We start from the raw sequence: 17,886 nt of genomic DNA on the forward strand, positions 1-17,886 counted from the left end.
GACCAAAAGTCTAAAGAAGAGTCTTAATCCGACTGGGATTTTTGAAAAAGAGTCTTAATCCAACTAGGACTCTGGGATTTTGGCCAAAACGAAAGATTTTGAAAGGTTTTCTCAAAAACAGGTAAAAATAATAGTAAAAGGTAGAGTTCTGATCCGACTAGGACTTTGGAAAAAGAGTCCTAATCCAACTAGGACTCTAAAATTTTTGAGAAATTTGACAAATGAAGGAATCCAGAAGTGACACCATCTAATTGGGTCTCATCTGAGGATTTAAATCAGTTGAAATTGAGTTTCAAATGAATCCAGATTGTTTTCTGAGGAAAATATTTTGAAATATAAGATCCTGAGGGTTGGCAAATGGCAAAAATGTCGATTTAAAACCCAGATTTTGAAATTGATTTTGAAATTGATTTTGAAAGAAAAGTTTTAGAACTTGAATCTGGATTCAATATTTTGAAAACAGAAGTACTGAACCTCGATAATGAGATGCAATGGCATGCAATGCTATGCAATGCAATGAAATGACATATCAAATGCATGCAGTGATTATGCAACGACACATGAAATGTAAATACTGGATGAGGGTAAAAATTTGGGGTGTTTACAAATGTTTAGGAGAAAATATTGCGAAGAGCTCCTTTTATAGCCGAGGAGTTTAATGCTTATGGGACTCGCCAAAGATTTTTTGTCGGTTCACATTTTATAATAAAATATTTTATAATGACGTCTTTGTCGGTCACAAAGATTTGCCTTGTTGATAGCTTATAAATCGATGTACAGAATGAGGATATAAAACAATATTCAGAATCAAAACAATATCTTAAATCGCTATTAAGAATAAAAAACATCTTAAATCGATATGAAAAATCTTATTGATATCTTAAAAATCGATATTTAGAATCAAAACAATGTCTTAAATCTATATTAGGAATTAAAATAATATCTTAAATTGATATTAAGAATCAGCATAGAAATCGTTATTAAGATTCAGAACAATATCTTATTTCAATTTGGAAATTTGTATTGATATCTTAAAGTTCGCTATTTAGAATCAAAACAATATCTTAAATCGATACTAAGAATCAAAATAACATCTTAAATCGATATTAAGAATCAACATAGAAATCGATATTAAGATTCAGAAAACAACAACAACAACAACAACTACGCCTTCATCCCAAAACAATTGGGGTCAGCGATATGAACCAAAAAAGAAATTCATTTTGGGTCTTCCACATGAATCCTTTTCCTCCAATCATTTCTATCCAACGCCATGTCCTCGGTGAGGTTCAAAGCATTCATATCCTTTCCTATCATCTCCATCCAAGTCTTCCTAGGCCTACCCCGACCTCTTTTAACTAATATATTTTCCCATTTCTCCAACCTTCTAACTGGAGCATCATTAGGCCTTCGCCGAATATGTCCAAACCACCGTAAACGATTCTCTCGCATCTTATTTTCAATGGGTGCAACACCTACCTTCTTACGTATCTCTTCGTTCCGAATCTTATCTTTTATTGTATTTCCACACATCCATCTAAGCATCCGCATCTCAGCTACACTCATTTTTTGAATATGATGTCTCTTGGCAGCCCAACATTCCGTACCATATAGTAAAGCGGGTCTAATAGTCGTCCTATAAAACTTTCCCTTCAACCGCAATGGCATTCTACGATCGCACAGCACTCCAGTAGCACTTTTCCATTTCATCCACCCAACCTTTATCCTATGATTTACATCTCCATCAATTTCTCCATACTTTTGAATGATGGATCCCAAATATTTGAAATAATCATTCACCGGTATATCTTGCTCACCAAGCTTCACTACACTCCCATCACTACTTCGTTGCTTACTAAACCGACATTCCATATATTCAGTCTTACTCTTACTCAACTTAAAACCTCTAGCTTCCAATGTCTGTCTCCATAATTCTAACTTAGCATTAACCCCAGCTCTAGACTCATCAATCAAAACAATATCATCAGCAAACAACATACACCACAGTACATTTTCTTGAATTGATCTCGTAAGCTCATCCATCACTATTGCAAATAGGAAAGGGCTTAAAGCAGATCCTTGATGTAACCCAACCGTTATCGGGAAATTGGTTGTCACCCCTCCACAAGTGCGGACATTGGTTACTACTCCTTCATACATATCTTTAATTATACTAATGTACTTGAGAGAAACACCTTTCTTCATCATTGTCCACCAGAGAACGTCCCTAGGTACTCTATCGTATGCCTTCTCTAAATCAATAAAAACCATATGCAAATCTTTGTTCCTCTCTCTATATCTTTCAATAAGTTGTCTAAGAAGATGTATAGCTTCCATAGTTGATCTTCCAGGCATAAAACCAAATTGATTCTCCGATATCATGACAACCTTCCTCAACCTAGACTCAATCACCCTCTCCCAAAGTTTCATAGTATGACTCATGAGTTTTATACCACGATAGTTTGTGCAATCTTGTATATCACCCTTATTCTTATATAAAGGCACCAAAGTACTCTTCCTCCACTCATTAGGCATCTTATTTGTTCGCCAAATCAAGTTAAAAAGATTTGTCAACCATTCTAAACCTTTCTCTCCCAAGCATTTCCAAGCCTCGATAGGTATACCATCTGGGCCAACTGCCCTTCTTGATTTCATTTTCTTCAAAGCCTCTGCAATTTCTTTCTTTTGAATCTTGCGCATGAAGTCACGATTTATCTCATGAAAAGGAATGGAGAAGTCTCCAAGATCTTGAGCATGACTATCATTAAATAGCTTATCAAAATAATCTTTCCATCTCTCCTTAATCTCCTCATCTATGACTAAAACCCTTTGCGTTTCATCTTTGATACATCTAACCATACCCAAATCCTTCGATTTCCTATCTCTCATCTTTGCAAGCCTATAAATATCCTTCTCGCCTTCTTTGGTATCCAACTTGTCATAAACCTCCTTATATACCTTAGCCCTCGCGTTTCGAACAACTTTTTTAGCTTCCTTCTTTGCTATCATATACTTCTCCAAATTCTCATTATCACGACTCTTACTTAGATTTCTATAACACTCTCTTTTAACCTTAATAGCTAATTTGACATCCTCGTTCCACCATGATGTATCCTTACCTAGTGGTGCACCGCCTTTAGACTCACCCAATACCTCCTTAGCTACTTTTCTCATACCACCCGCTATCTTATTCCACATTGATTCTGAATCCTCCTCGAGACACCAATCAACTTCCTTAACTACCTGCTCTACAAACATTCCTTGTTTAGCTCCTTTCAGTGCCCACCACTTAATTCTAGGATCTATCCTATGTCTATCCCTTTTGCGGCATTGTCTAATTCTAAGATCTAAAATTAAGACTCTATGTTGTGTAGCTACACTTTCTCCTGGTATAACCTTACAATCGATGCAACAACCCCTATCTCTCTTTCTAAGTAGGAAAAAATCTATCTGACTCGTATTAACCCCACTTTTAAATGTTACTAGGTGAGACTCCCTCTTCCTAAACCAAGTGTTTGCTAAGATCATATCATAGGACAAACAAAAATCTAAAATCCTTTCTCCACTTTCATTTCTTTCTCCTATACCATAGCCTCCATGGATATTCTCAAATCCATCCCTACTAATGCCTACATGTCCATTAAGGTCACCGCCGATGAAAAGCTTTTCTCCATAAGATGTCTCTTGTACTACTCCATCTAAATCTTCCCAAAATTGATGCTTAATGGAATCATCTAAACCTACTTGAGGTGCATAAACACTAACAATATTAATAATATCCGTACCTAATACTAATTTAATAAGTAAAATTCTATCACCCTTCCTACGGACCTCAACTACATTATCTATAAACTGACGACTCATAACAATCCCTACTCCATTCCTATTCCTATTTATTCCTGTATACCAAATCTTATATCCCCAAGGTTCTATCACTTTAGCTTTCTCACCTACCCATTTGGTCTCTTGAAGACATAAAATATCAATCTTTCTCCTACACATAACATCTACTAACTCTACCAACTTACCAGTTAAAGACCCTATGTTCCAAGTGGCTAACCTAATTTTATGGTCTTGGACTAACTTCTTTACCCCCACCCGTCCAACAAAGTGAGGGAACCCTTGCCTATTTGACACCACACCCGGGCGCCGGTGTGACGCGTCGCTTCTGGGCGACGACCTAGCAACCCTTGCACATTTATCACTGCCTCCGGGCCTAGAGAGTACAGCGCGTCGATTTAAGATATTAAGATTCAGAACAATATCTTAAATCGATTTGAAAATTCATATTGATATCTTTAAAATCCATACTTAGAATCAAGTCAATATCTTAAATCGATATTAAGAATCAAAACATCTTAAATCGATATGAAAATTCCTATTGATATCTTAAAAATCGATATTTAGAATCAAAACAATGTCTCAAAATGATATTAAGAATCAAAACAATATCTTAAATCGATATTAAGAATCAGCATAAAAATCAATATTAGGAATCAAAACAACATCTTACATCGATATGTAAATTCCTATTGAGATCTTAACAATCGATATTTAGAATCAGAACAATATCTTAAATCGATATTAAGAATAAAATAATATCTTAAATCCATATTAAGAATCAACATAGAAATCAATATTAAGATTCAAAACAATATTTTAAATCGATTTAAAATTCGTATTGATATCTTAAAAATCGATATTTAGAATCAAAACAATATTTTGAATCGATATTAATAATCAAAACAATATCTTAAATTGATATACAGAATCACGATAGAAATCGATATTACGAATCAAAACAATATCTTAAATTGATATTAAGAATATTATGCTGAATTGTCATATCGATGATTAATATATTATGCGATATGTATATCTATGTATAAGATATTAGGTATTTTCTAGTATCGATTTTTAAGATGTTATACCATGTATTGTCCTATCGCGACCTACACAATGACGTCTATGTCGGCCACAACTGGATGAAAATCGCAATTGACATGTGTACAAATCACGATACAATTGCACGGACAAATCGTTGTCTCATCTAGCCTTCAAATTTACACATCGTTTAGGGTTTAGGTATAATGTTTAGGATTTAGGTTTAGGGTGTAGGGCTTAGTGTTAGGGTTTAGTAAGATATGACACAATTTGTAAATCCCTTTCTTTATCATTCTCAATCCTCATTATATAAATCATAAATCATTGATGCTTTAAATGTATAAATCATAAATCATTAAATATATAAATCATTGCTGCTTTAAATGTATAAATGATTTGTACGTATAAAGACTATGAACTATCACAATTTGCTATATCACGATCTATACAGCCTGAACACGAAAGCCATCAAATAATCGAACTACATCCCATTGAATATCCTATTGCGATTTGATTTTATGAGCTTTTTCTAAGTGATTTGCTTGATACTGATTATCCTTTCGCGAATTAATTTTATGAGCTTTATACATGTCCATAAATCATTAAATATATTTTGCTTGATACCGATTGTCCTACCGCGATTTATACAATGACTGGTTCATAAAAGGCGGAAAGGAAAATACAATAAACAAATTGACACAATGTTTAGGCATAGTAAACTATAAATCGAGTTAACTTCAACGATACATTACAACCACATTCATTTACAAAATATATGAGTGTTGCATATTCTTTGCTTCTCATGCAAATATCCTCAGCTGATCATTCTTTGTTTTCAGAGTGTTGCACATTCTTTATTTTCAGAGATCCTCCAATGTTAAGATATATATGCGATCGGCACATAGAATCGCTTTGCAGCAGAAAATGAGCGCACTCTTGAGAATATGCTTCACAAACTTCAGCTCAGGCACTCATCGCTAGAAGGAACCGATTCTATGTGCATATTTGTCATGAAGTATATCGAAGGTAAGCAGATATTTTTTCAACTACGAATTATGGTTTGCGAACACTGGAGGGTCCGACACTAGGAATAAATCAAATAGATGAACATCAACATCACCCCCTCTCTATCATGCAAAATATTTGTGCTTGCTTCGATATGGTGGCAATGATTGAAGATGATTATGGTCGTTATATTCTGCGTAAGCTTCGATATACTTCACGACAAATACGCCATAGTCGTATGTGTCATGAATATATCAAAGTATACATAGAAGATAACAACCATAATCATCATCGAAGATTATACAGATCTTTCCTTACAACGTGAAGCAACTACGTTATAAGCATTAAAACCCATCTATCAAGCACAGGTAGAAGGAACACAGAAGAACAAAGAAGAAAGAAAAATACAAGGGAGAAGAAGAAGAAGGCGAAGGAGAAAAAAGAAGAAGAAAAAGAAGTTGCGCTACCGCAAAAAAGAGGAAGAGAGGTTAAATAGATTAGGGTTTTAGACATGGACAACGGATCAGGTAGGGTAGGGTTTTACATAGAATAGGGTTTTATACAGATCTATATTAGAATTTTACATAGAATAGGGTTTTACGCACGTGTACACAAATTGACACGATGTTTAGACTTAGTAAAGTACAAATCGATTTACAACTTGATAACTATTAAAAAGTTGTAAATCGCTATCACTGTTATATAAAAGAAGTGTTCTATCACGATTTGTATAGTAACAGACATTAAGTTAAAGTTGCAAATCGTTATCACTGTTTTATAGAAAAAGTGTTCTATCAAGATCTGTACAACAACGGACCTAAATCATAAACGATTTGTCCTATCACGATTTTCATTTACAAGCTTTGTCTATGTGAACGATATCCTATCGCGATTTGCTTTTATGAGCATTTTCTACGTGAACGATATGTCGTATCATGATTTACCTAATGACTGATTCATAAAAGGCGAAAAAGAAATAGCTGTAAACAAATTGATACAATGTTTAGACTTACTAAAAAACAAATTGACATGATGTTTAGGGTTTAGGATTTAGGGTTTAGGGTTTCAGGGTTCGGAGTTATGGTCTAAGTTTTAGGGTTTTAGGGTCTAGGTTTAAGGTTTTAGGGTTTAGGGTTTATGGTCTAGGGTTTAGGGTTTAGGGTTTATGTTGTAGGGATTGGGGTTTAGGGTTCAGGGTTTAGGGTTTAGGGATTATGGTTTAGGGTTAGGGTTTAGGGTTTAGGGTTTAGGGTTTAGGGTTTATGTTGTAGGGATTGGGGTTTAGGATTTAGGGTTTAGGGTTTCAGGGTTCGGAGTTATGGTCTAAGTTTTAGGGTTTTAGGGTCTAGGTTTAAGGTTTTAGGGTTTAGGGTTTATGGTCTAGGGTTTAGGGTTTAGGGTTTATGTTGTAGGGATTGGGGTTTAGGGTTTAGGGTTCAGGGTTTAGGGTTTAGGGATTATGGTTTAGGGTTAGGGTTTAGGGTTTAGGGTTTAGGGTTTAGGGTTTATGTTGTAGGGATTGGGGTTTATGATTTAGGGTTTAGGGTTTCGGGAAAAGGGTTTAAGGTTCAGGGTTTCGGGTTTAAGAGTTATGGTTTAGGGGTTATGATTTAGGGTTAGGGTTTAAGGTTTAGGGTTTAGGGTTTAGGGTTAGGGGTTAGGGTTTAGGGTTTAGGGTTTAGGGTTTAGGGTTTAGGGTTTAGGGTTTAGGGTTTAGGGTTTAGGGTTTAGGGTTTAGGGTTGTAGGGATTGGGATTTAGGGTTTAGGGTTTATGATTTAGGGTTTAGGGTTTTGGGTTTTGGGTTTAGGGCTTCAGGTTTCGAGTTTAGGGTTTTATGATTTAGGGTTAGTGTTTAGGGTTTAGGGTTTAAGGCTTAGGGTTTAGTAATATATTAAGGGTTTAGTGTTTGTCGTTAGGGTTTAGTAAGACATTTAGGATTTAGGGTTAGGGTTTAGGGTTTAGGGTTTAGGGTTTACGGTTAGGGTTTAGGGTTTAGGTTTATATAGTATGTAATTGAAACCTGTGTGAGAAATAACAATTGTAGCGACATGAGGTGACCATTTGTGTGTTCAAATCGTTGCTCATTTAGCGATTTCTATAAAAATTGCTTTAAAGCGTCGTACCTGTAATTAAATAGCTGTCATGTGAATCACTATCATCAATAATTATAAATTGCTATTGCATCAAACGTATAAATCGTTCCTGCTTTAAACATACAAATCGTTGCTTCAAATTTACAAATCGATGTATAAATCGCACCCTTCATCATAAGTACATATCGTTGTAACGTTTGGGCTTCAACAGTAAACCTCGTTGTACGATTTAGAAAACTTGAGTACAAATCTTGGTAACTTTATATATCATAAATTGCTACTGCGTTAAATGTATAAATCGTTGCTGCTTTAAATGTATAAATCATAAATCATAAATCGTGTCAATTTGGATTTGTTACCAAAATAGGTGTCATTAATTTATAAAAGAAACATCATTTCACATCCCGCTCGTTGTCAAAAACCGCTATGCCTTATGAGACCTGTATTCTGGTTGATGATTTATGAGATTTACGCAATGATGTCTATGTCGGACACAACGATTTGCCTTTGTATAGAAAATATTGGAATAGTATAACACAAATTGCGGTTGTAGTAATATATTATCGATTTGAGAGATATTGTTTTGTTTGTTAATATCAATTTTTAAGCTATTATACTGAATTTTTGTATCAATTTGTAATATATTATGCGATATGTATATCGAGTTTTCATTCTCCTCCTTCTTCCTTTGCTTTTCCTTCTTTTCATCATCCTTCTTCTTCTTCATCTTTAGTTCTTTCTCATCCTTATTCATTTGATTTTCATCTTCAATATTTGATGGATTGAAGAATATTGAACATAACAAAACATCTGAGAAACTGTATCAATTTGAATGGTGCAGTGGGATGCCATTACGAATGAGCTTGTTTGCTTGCAAAGGATATGTGGGATCTGACCCCTGATACAGGGTTGTTGTCAGAACTTCTGCAAAAGAACATAGAGCTACCAGTTACAGAGTATACTTTTAAATCTGCTCTTGTTGATTTAATATCTGATAGATCCTCAGTTGCACGACAAAGGGTGGTCCGACAACATACGACGATAAAAGGTGGTCCGGCAACAGAGGATGGTAAAAGGTGCTCTGGCAACAGACGATGGCAAAGGGTGCTCTCGCGGCAGCAGACGGCGACAAAGGGTGCTCCTTCGGAGGTGTAAGGGTGATCCAGAACGGAGATGATGACATATTTCGAGGTTGAGACTCTTCAAGCAGAGGTGTTTATTGCTTAGGGCGAAAACAAAAGGTTATCCTCTATTTTTTGGCTGGAGGACATTTTGGTACATTACTCGAAACATCATTTCATGGTGCTAATGACGGGAAAAGATACTTAAGTCTTTGCAAATGCATCAGACTTCGATGTTAAGTGATGCATACACACACGGGGAAATGAGCCTCACGTGCTTACATACGTGGCGCTCATTCAGACCCAAAAACACGCACCTGCGTGTTCCGAGGGAAACATATAACCTGCTTCGTCGATCTATTGTTTGATGCAACTTACATGAGCTGACAACCCTAACATCAAATCATCATCGCGGAAAAGTGTCAGCTGACACAAGTGGGTCTCATTTTTTTCCACCACCCATCACTTTTCATTCATGTAGCTGGCAAGATATTATAGAAATTTGTTTCCTTTCTCACGTAAAGTCTTTCCTTAATGTAACAGACTAAGCTAATGAATGACGTGCTGTACGCAAGTACGTATGCGATTACTGTTCATGTTTAAAAATTTTAAGCGTTACTACTTGTTTTAAGTGGCTTGGAGGATACAAGAGCAATTTGGAATGCGATGGTTAAGTTCGTCAGTTTCAGAGAAGCCAAAGTGGTTTAACAAAGAATTTACAAGTTGCTAAATCATTTTAAAGTTTTGGTTTAATAAAACAATGCAAGATGTTGCCCTTGGCACCAAACTGTATGCAGTTTTGCTGACGATATTACACTAATATCGATTCAATGAATATTATATTTGAAACCACAGCGGGGCACCCATGTGGCCAGCAGGGTGGCTGTGGGGTGCTGAGATGAAGGCCTCTTATCAAATCCCGCTGGTACATGTGTGTGTCCGTAGCTTTTAGAGGTGAGTCACGCAAGGTAGGATGGTCATGGAGCCCCAACCGGGTTTTTTCTCAATTTGGCGAGGGTTCCTCGTCATTATATATATATATATATATATATATATATATATATATATATATATATATATATATATATATATATATATATATATATATATATGGAATCTAAACCATAACAATGAAAATAAGAGGGCTGGATTGGTAGAGATGAGGAGTCTGGGCTTTTGCCCATTAGCTTAAAACATTTGCGATCATCGTTGAACATGCTCTCTCTCTCTCTCTTAGCATTTGAGCGTGCATCTTTATGGTGGTCAGGGCATGTTTGAAAACATCAGGCATGGTGTTGAACATCAGATCCACCAGCATGGAGCCCATGCCAGATCTGAGATTCACTCAAATGGGGATCCTAGATCCTCATCTAAGATCCATGTTTCCTTTTCAAAATCATGGGTTTCTGGTTCTACTTGAGAGATCGACCCAGAGATTCATGATCTGATAATTGAGTTTCTCGATTGTGGGTATCAAAGCATACCCAGTTCACAAATGTATCCATAGGTTCTTGTGAAAGTGTGAGAACCTTTTGTTTACCTTAAGGGTAAGTTTGTAAGCAAGAAAAACTCTCATAAGAAAAAAAGATTTTGCCTATGAAAAAATTTGATATGATAACTTTTTAAAATGAAAAGTGTTCGCTTGTTTGTATAGCATGAAAAAAACAGTAGCAAAATGTGAAGAGGTCATTGACGATGGTATTTATCATCGACAATATGTGATTTTTAGTAGCTAATAACATAAATGATGATAAATATCATTGCTTGTGTCATCAGCTTTTTATGATCGTTTATATAATTATTATTTTTTATGATATTTATATATTGTCGTGTATCTAAAAATAAATTTGACAATATGATATAGTCGGTATAAAACGGTTGGCTCTAGAATGTCATCGGTAATAGTAATTAAAGGTGATAATATTTATCATTGACTATATTAATTAAAACCGGCGATAAATATCATCGCCTATATATTAAAAGTTGATGATAATTATTGTCATATATATTGAAAAGTAATATATGTTCAAATAGCTGATGATAAATATCATAAAGTTATATTAAGAAAATCGACGATAAATATCGTTGATATTAATTTTGATATAGTCGGTGATAAATATCGTTGACAAAAGTCTTTTTTAAAAATTATATATTTTTATTGGCACCGTTTTTGCATGGAATCATGTGAATTTGTATAGAACTTCTGCATAGTTTCATAGAAATTCGCTCAATTAGAAGAAAAAATGCATAAAATCATGTGAATTTACATAGAACTTTCGCATAGTTTGATGAAAATTTACTCAATGAGAAGAAAAATCGTATGGAATCATACAAATTTGCATAGAACTTTTACATAGTTTGATGAAAATTCGCACAATTAGAAGGAAGTTCACATGAAATTGTGTGAATTTTAATAGAACTTCTGAACAGTTTGATGAAAATTCACTCAATTAGAAGAAAATGTGCATAGAATCATGCCAATTTTCATATAATTTTTGCATAGTTATAGAAAAAGTCACTCAATTCTTAGAAAATTTGCATGAAATTGTGTGAATTTCCCTATTTTTATAGAAACTGCTATTCGATTATTACATGACACTTTAATTATAACAGAAAAATATAGCACTTCAAATTCTTTCTATTACAGAACACTTCAAACTTCAATTCAAATTTCAGATTTCTCTATTATTATAAAAACTGCTCTTCAATTCAAATAATCAGGCATATACAATTGAAAACAGTCCATAACAATAATTATTACATCAATTTTAATAATGCACAATAAAAAGTTTCATCGATAATCAGTAAAATATAAGAATGCGCACTATATCTTAAGATATAAACATCTTATGTTTGCTCAACATAATATTTTATTTTTGCTCAACCTAGATATTAGAAACAGAAAATAAACTTCAATTGTTACAAATCCTAAATCATTAATCAAACACTAAAATACATCAAGAACTTATTTTTTTCACTTTCTTTTTATGGAAGAAAAAACAAAGACAAAGCAAATACATCCAAATCCAGGTAGAGGATCTCCATGCATGTGTCCACACCTGCATAAAAAAAATTGAACATGAGGATCAAAATGCAATATTGCAGGTTGTCCTTATTTTTTTATGGTATAATGATGTGTATTAAAATTCACGTTTCTTTGTTCAGTTTACAGAGATTCAGAGTAGAGATGACCTCAAGAGATCCGATGAACATAGAACACTGGAAGAAAAATATAGATATCACATTCCTTGGCTACAATGAGGACAAAAAATCCAAAGAAAAAGGAAAAAAACAAAACTATAAAAAATCATTGGAGAAAGAGGGGGTGAAACCCTTACTCTGATCGGCAGAGTTAACAGATTGCTTGAACTCTGAGTTGTGGATGTGATGATTAAGGGTGGAGAAGAGGTTCTCTAGAGCAACAGAGGGCTCAGGCTAAGAGAGAGATTGGTGATGGTCAAAAAGAGGTTACCGGTGCCAACAATGGTGGTGGATGGAGGGAGGTTAGAAGAGAAAGAGAGGTTGAAGAGAAGAAAGATATGAGGTTTTTGGGAAAGAACAAAAAGAAAAAGGGAGGGAGGCCTCTCGCACGCAAAAATCTAAAACTTTAACATCAACGATGATATTTATTGTAAGTTGTTTATTAAGAGCAGTAATAATTATCACTGGTTTTATATTTATATTAATGACAATAATTATCGGTAGTTTTATATTTATAATTATCGTGCATTTTCATACAGTTTTTTTATTTTTTCTAAAATTTTACCTTATAGATCGATCTAGATGCATGGTTTTATAGAAATAGACTCTTGGATCATCTGATTATGATATATAAGAAGCATCTTTTAATGCTTGAAAATTAATGGCTCAAAATTTTTATACATATGCAAGCATAAAAAGTCACATTTTTTTATCCGATTACGGTGATCCAATAGTCAATTCCAAGCAAGTGGACCATGTTGAATGCATATGCAGTGTTAGATTTTAAAAAAAAAACTATAAAAATTTCAGTTCATACCGGTTTACATATTTCAGTTTCCCTTGATCCAGGGTAACTAAAATATGTAAATTGACATTCATCAAGATTTTTATAATTTTTTTTTTCTAAAATTTTACTATATGGATGTGATCTAGATATATGGTTTTATAGAAAATGGACTTTTATCATCCAATTACAATGTATAAGAAGGATCTTTTAAGGCTTGAAAATCAATGGCTCAAGAATGTTTGTAAATATACAAGTATAAAAATCACATTTCTTGATCCAATAGTTGATTCAAAGCAAGTGGACCCCGTCGAATGTATATGCAGGGTTAGATTTGAAAAAAAAACTCTATGAAAATCTCAGTTCATACCAATTTACATATTTTGTTAGTTTACATATTCCAGTTTCCCTTGATCCAGGGTAACTAAAATATGTAAACTAGCATGCACCAAGATTTTTATAGTATTTTTTTTATTTTTTCTAAAATTTCACCATACAGATGTGATCTAGATGCATGGTTTAATAGAAATAGACTCTTGGATCATCTGATAAATAAGGATCTTTTAAGGCTTAAAAATCAATGGCTCAGATTTTTTATAAATATGCAAGCATAAAAACTCAAATTTCTTGATCCAATTATGATGATCCAATATTCGTTTCCAAGCAAATGGACCATGTTGAATACATTTGCATGGTTAAATTTGTAAAAAAAAAACTATGAAAATCATGGTTCATACTAGTTTACATATTTCAGTTTTCTTTAATCTAGGGTAAACCAGTCAAATATGTACACTGGCATGCACACAAATTTTTATAGTTTTTTTTTTATTTTTTTCTAAAATTTTTCCATGGAGATACGATCTAGATGCATGGTTTTATATAAACAAACTCTTGAATCATTCAACTATGATGTATAAGAAGGATCTTCTAAGTCATGAAAATCAACAGCTAAACAATAATCAACATATCGACAATAATAATTATCATCGTTAATAGATTGCAGATAATCAACATATTGACGACAATAATTATCATCATCAATATATTATAAATAATTAACTTATTAATGATGAATGTTTGAGGAAATAGCTAAATATCGCATGAGTTGATGCAAAATTCATTTTCTTCATGAGAATTTTGTTATAGCGTGCACAATTCCGTTATAGTGTACGCAATTCTGTTATAGCATGCATAATTCTTAAAACATTTTCTATGAAATTCGTCAAGAATTTTGCATGTTGTCGACTTATAACATGCACAATTCTGTTATAGCGTGCACAAATTTGTTTTAGTATATATATAAGCATACTGTGCAATTTTGCACATAAGAAATTTTTGCAAGGATTGTTACAATTTTAGTACTATATATGCAAAAATCGTGAGGCAGTTTTGCAAGGATTGTCAAGAGTTTCACATCATATATCGTGCGAAATTAATGATTTCTGTGGAAACATTATGCGCATTTTGTTTTTAGTGATATTTATTGTACAATACAATCATTTTCCATTTAAAATCACTCTTAGTTACTTAATAAAATAAATTATGTTGATTATTTATAATCTATTTATGATGATAATTATCATCGTCAATATGTTGATTATTTATAATCTATGGACTATGTTAGTTTAAAACCGACGATAAATATTGTCAGCTGTATCATTTTAAGCTAACAATAATTTATCATTAGTATAAGGAATATAGCCAACGATTTTTATCGGTGACTATATCCATTTTTTTTAATTTTGAAACTAACATAGCCGACGATAAAAATCGCCGGCAATTTTTCTTATGCCAATGATAATTATCGTCGACTTTGTTAGTTTCAAAATAAGAAAAGGGATATAACCTACGATAAAAATCATCAGCTATGTTTCTTATAGCGATGATAATTTAGCATCAGCTATGTTAGTTTCAAAATTAAAAAAAATGGACGTAGCCGACAATAAAAATCATTAGCTATACGTAGTCAACGATCAAGTATTGTCGGCTATATTAGTTTAAAATCAACTATAATTATCATAATCTTGTAATTGGTGATGATTAATTATCCTTGTAATTATAAAATATTTTTAGTGATGATTAATTATCGTTGTAATTTCAAAATCGACAATATCTCTTTTTGGCCATCTTCTGTGTCTTCCTATTCATATTACCGACGAGATAAGAGCGATGATGAAATATCGTTGACAATAGATGTTTTCACTATGACATTATATGTTGTCAAGATTAAATTATTAGTGACGATGATAATTTATCGTCACTATTTTTTTGGTCGGCAATGACTTGTTTTCTTGTAGTGAGAGGGTCGATCAACACCTTGTATGCGTCAGAGAGGGAAAGAGAGAGAAATCTGAAAATGGTAGTGGGCAGGAGGAAGATGAATTCTTATGGCAACCCCATGGAATCAGGTGTGTTGTAGGTAAACGGTCACCACGGTCACCATAATGCAAAAATAATTTTTCCTATCAAAAATTAAAATTGTTATAAAAAAATTCTCGCATTTGGAACAGATGGAAAAGTTGTCATTTTTTCTTTCCTGCTTGCATTTTTTCTACCATTTTCTCGCTTCCAAACATGCCCTAAAACTGTAGTCTTTTTTTATAACAATTGAAATCATCTAGTAAGAGTAACTTGTGAATGTAACCAAATTGAAGGGATGCCACTAGTTTGAACCTATGGAGTGCATCCCTTGCCTCTAAGCCAAGCTAGCTAGCTAGTGAGTGAGGTGGTTTTCTCCTATTATAAAAAAAAATAATGAATCCTATATTAAAGGGCTACAAGAAGGTTGAGGATAAATCATTGAAAATGTTGACAATTATATTATTAGAAAATTCAAATTATTCAAAAAAGTGAATACGCAAGATTTTAGTCTTCATTATGATAACAACTATCCCATTAGTCTATGATTATAATCATACTTGATTTGTCTAGGGTTGAGATAGATGCTTGGTTATAAAAGTGCATAGAACCACATTCTCTTGATGACGATTATGATGCTTGGTTATAATGTTGTTATTGATGATAATTATGATGCTTTAATCAGGGAACTAGAGGGTGCCTTAGTCTCCCAGCTTGATCATCAAAAAAAATAGAAAAAAAGGTCTTGCTTATACATAATCGAAGAAATAGGAGAAGATGGAATGAGATAGATGGATGGTTAGGTCACACTATCATAACTAAGGGATCTCGGGTTCGATTGGCAGAGATTCTATCAAAAGAAGAAAGAAGAAATGGGAAATAGAGAATGACATAACATCAACAATACATATGAAGGTTCTCATGCACCATACATGCCAATTCATCAAAACCTCTAATCCTTTTTGAACAACAGTTACAATATTTACTTCTAAGAGATGCACTCAAAGTGATAGGCCAGACTCTTCATCCTCTTCAAGAGTGGAGGTGTAGAGAAAGTAGAGGGCCCAAATGAGGCCAAACACACCAATTAGGACCCACCCAAGGAGGTTGTTGCTCAAGCCCAGGCTCAGGCCTGTCCCCTCTGTGCTCAGCCTCTCATCTACAAGTGCCAGTGCTGGGCTTGAGGCACCGGCCACATAAGCGGAAGCCATTAAAGATGCTCCCATGCCCATGCCATTGCATGCAACCGGCTTCTCCTCCACTGAGCATTGAACCTTGCCCCTCCTTGCGATTGTTGGTAGACCTGAGAATGGGATCAACATAATTCATATCTATGTCACAAACATTGAGGATATTTTGAAAATATCGTGATATTTTCAAATACAAAAAACAAGGTGACCTATTTAAAAAAACATTTTTGCAGTTGTTTTATATTGTTATTTATATTTATCTGATTTTTTTATGTTTTTCTGTTTCTACATATTCTGATAATCTTAAGATTTTTTTTCAAAAAAAACATATTTTTTTCCAATAATCTTAAGATTTTAACCATCCATTGGATCACCGGGCATCCAAGTTTTAGATTTCAAAAGAAGCAATGTTTCTCTAGTATGCCTTGGAGAAAAAATAAACGACAAATGCATCTCCTTTTCACATGCATTATACATGGGCACAGACACAGCTAAAGAGCACAACTTTGGCATCCCATTCATTTCAATTTTTTTTTTCATTTAAAAAACTTTGGCATCCCATGAATCTGCAAAAAAATCAATTCTAATAGTTTGCATAAAAAGTCCTCTTCCAATAGAATGACACTTCCACCATTCAAGTATGGGATCTATAGGATTTTCAAGGCAGTTAGTTACTCAGTGAATAAATGAATGGACATGAACATGTAGATAGATATCTCATTAAATATCAAATTGACTGAAAGAATCCAATTCAAAGAAGAAACATATATAAAATATGTGTACCTAGAACAGGAGATGATGGAGATGCAAGCCCAACATGGCTTCTAGGGACTAGGCTGACACGTGCAAAGGATGAAGCAGTGGTGGTTGCAGTGAGGGAGGCCATGGAGAAGAGAGGAAGAAGAGGTGAGTCTGAAGTTTGTGTGCACTATAGTTGGCAGTGTATAGAGAAGTGATGTTTTTGTTTTCCCAAAGGTGCTATTATTCAGGGTCTTGTGGCCATTCACCCCACAAACATGGATAGCTGGATACCCACCCAAAATCCTCATCTTTATCCCCTCCAATGACTATGACCCACGTGTCAATTATGAGTTTCTGGATAAATCCACAAGATGCTCATGGCCTTGCAGGAAAATGACATTGAGCATTTGGTTGGTCTTCAAAATATCCCTTAAACACGTCACTTTTCTTTGGTTTTTTTATCTTGCACAACATTTCTTTGCCAATTTGACTGATACCAGGTGGTCG

The 17,886-nt window shown here is 33.9% G+C and overlaps 1 protein-coding gene across 1 annotated transcript; it reads right to left on the reverse strand.

Moving 5' to 3' along the window:
- Positions 1-16,321: 16,321 nt before the first annotated feature.
- LOC149827787 (photosystem II reaction center W protein, chloroplastic-like) lies at positions 16,322-17,620 on the reverse strand. The gene is made up of 2 exons (XM_090019622.1): positions 17,422-17,620; positions 16,322-16,751 (listed from the first exon to the last, which is right to left on the reverse strand). The coding sequence occupies exons 1-2, from the start codon at positions 17,522-17,524 to the stop codon at positions 16,450-16,452; spliced, it is 405 nt and encodes a 134-aa protein (XP_089875748.1). The 5' UTR covers positions 17,525-17,620; the 3' UTR covers positions 16,322-16,449.
- Positions 17,621-17,886: the final 266 nt, after the last annotated feature.

Source organism: Nuphar pumila, chromosome 10 (genome assembly GCF_984573655.1).
Source record: "Nuphar pumila chromosome 10, dmNupPumi1.hap1.1, whole genome shotgun sequence".
NCBI classification, from domain to species: domain Eukaryota; kingdom Viridiplantae; phylum Streptophyta; class Magnoliopsida; order Nymphaeales; family Nymphaeaceae; genus Nuphar; species Nuphar pumila.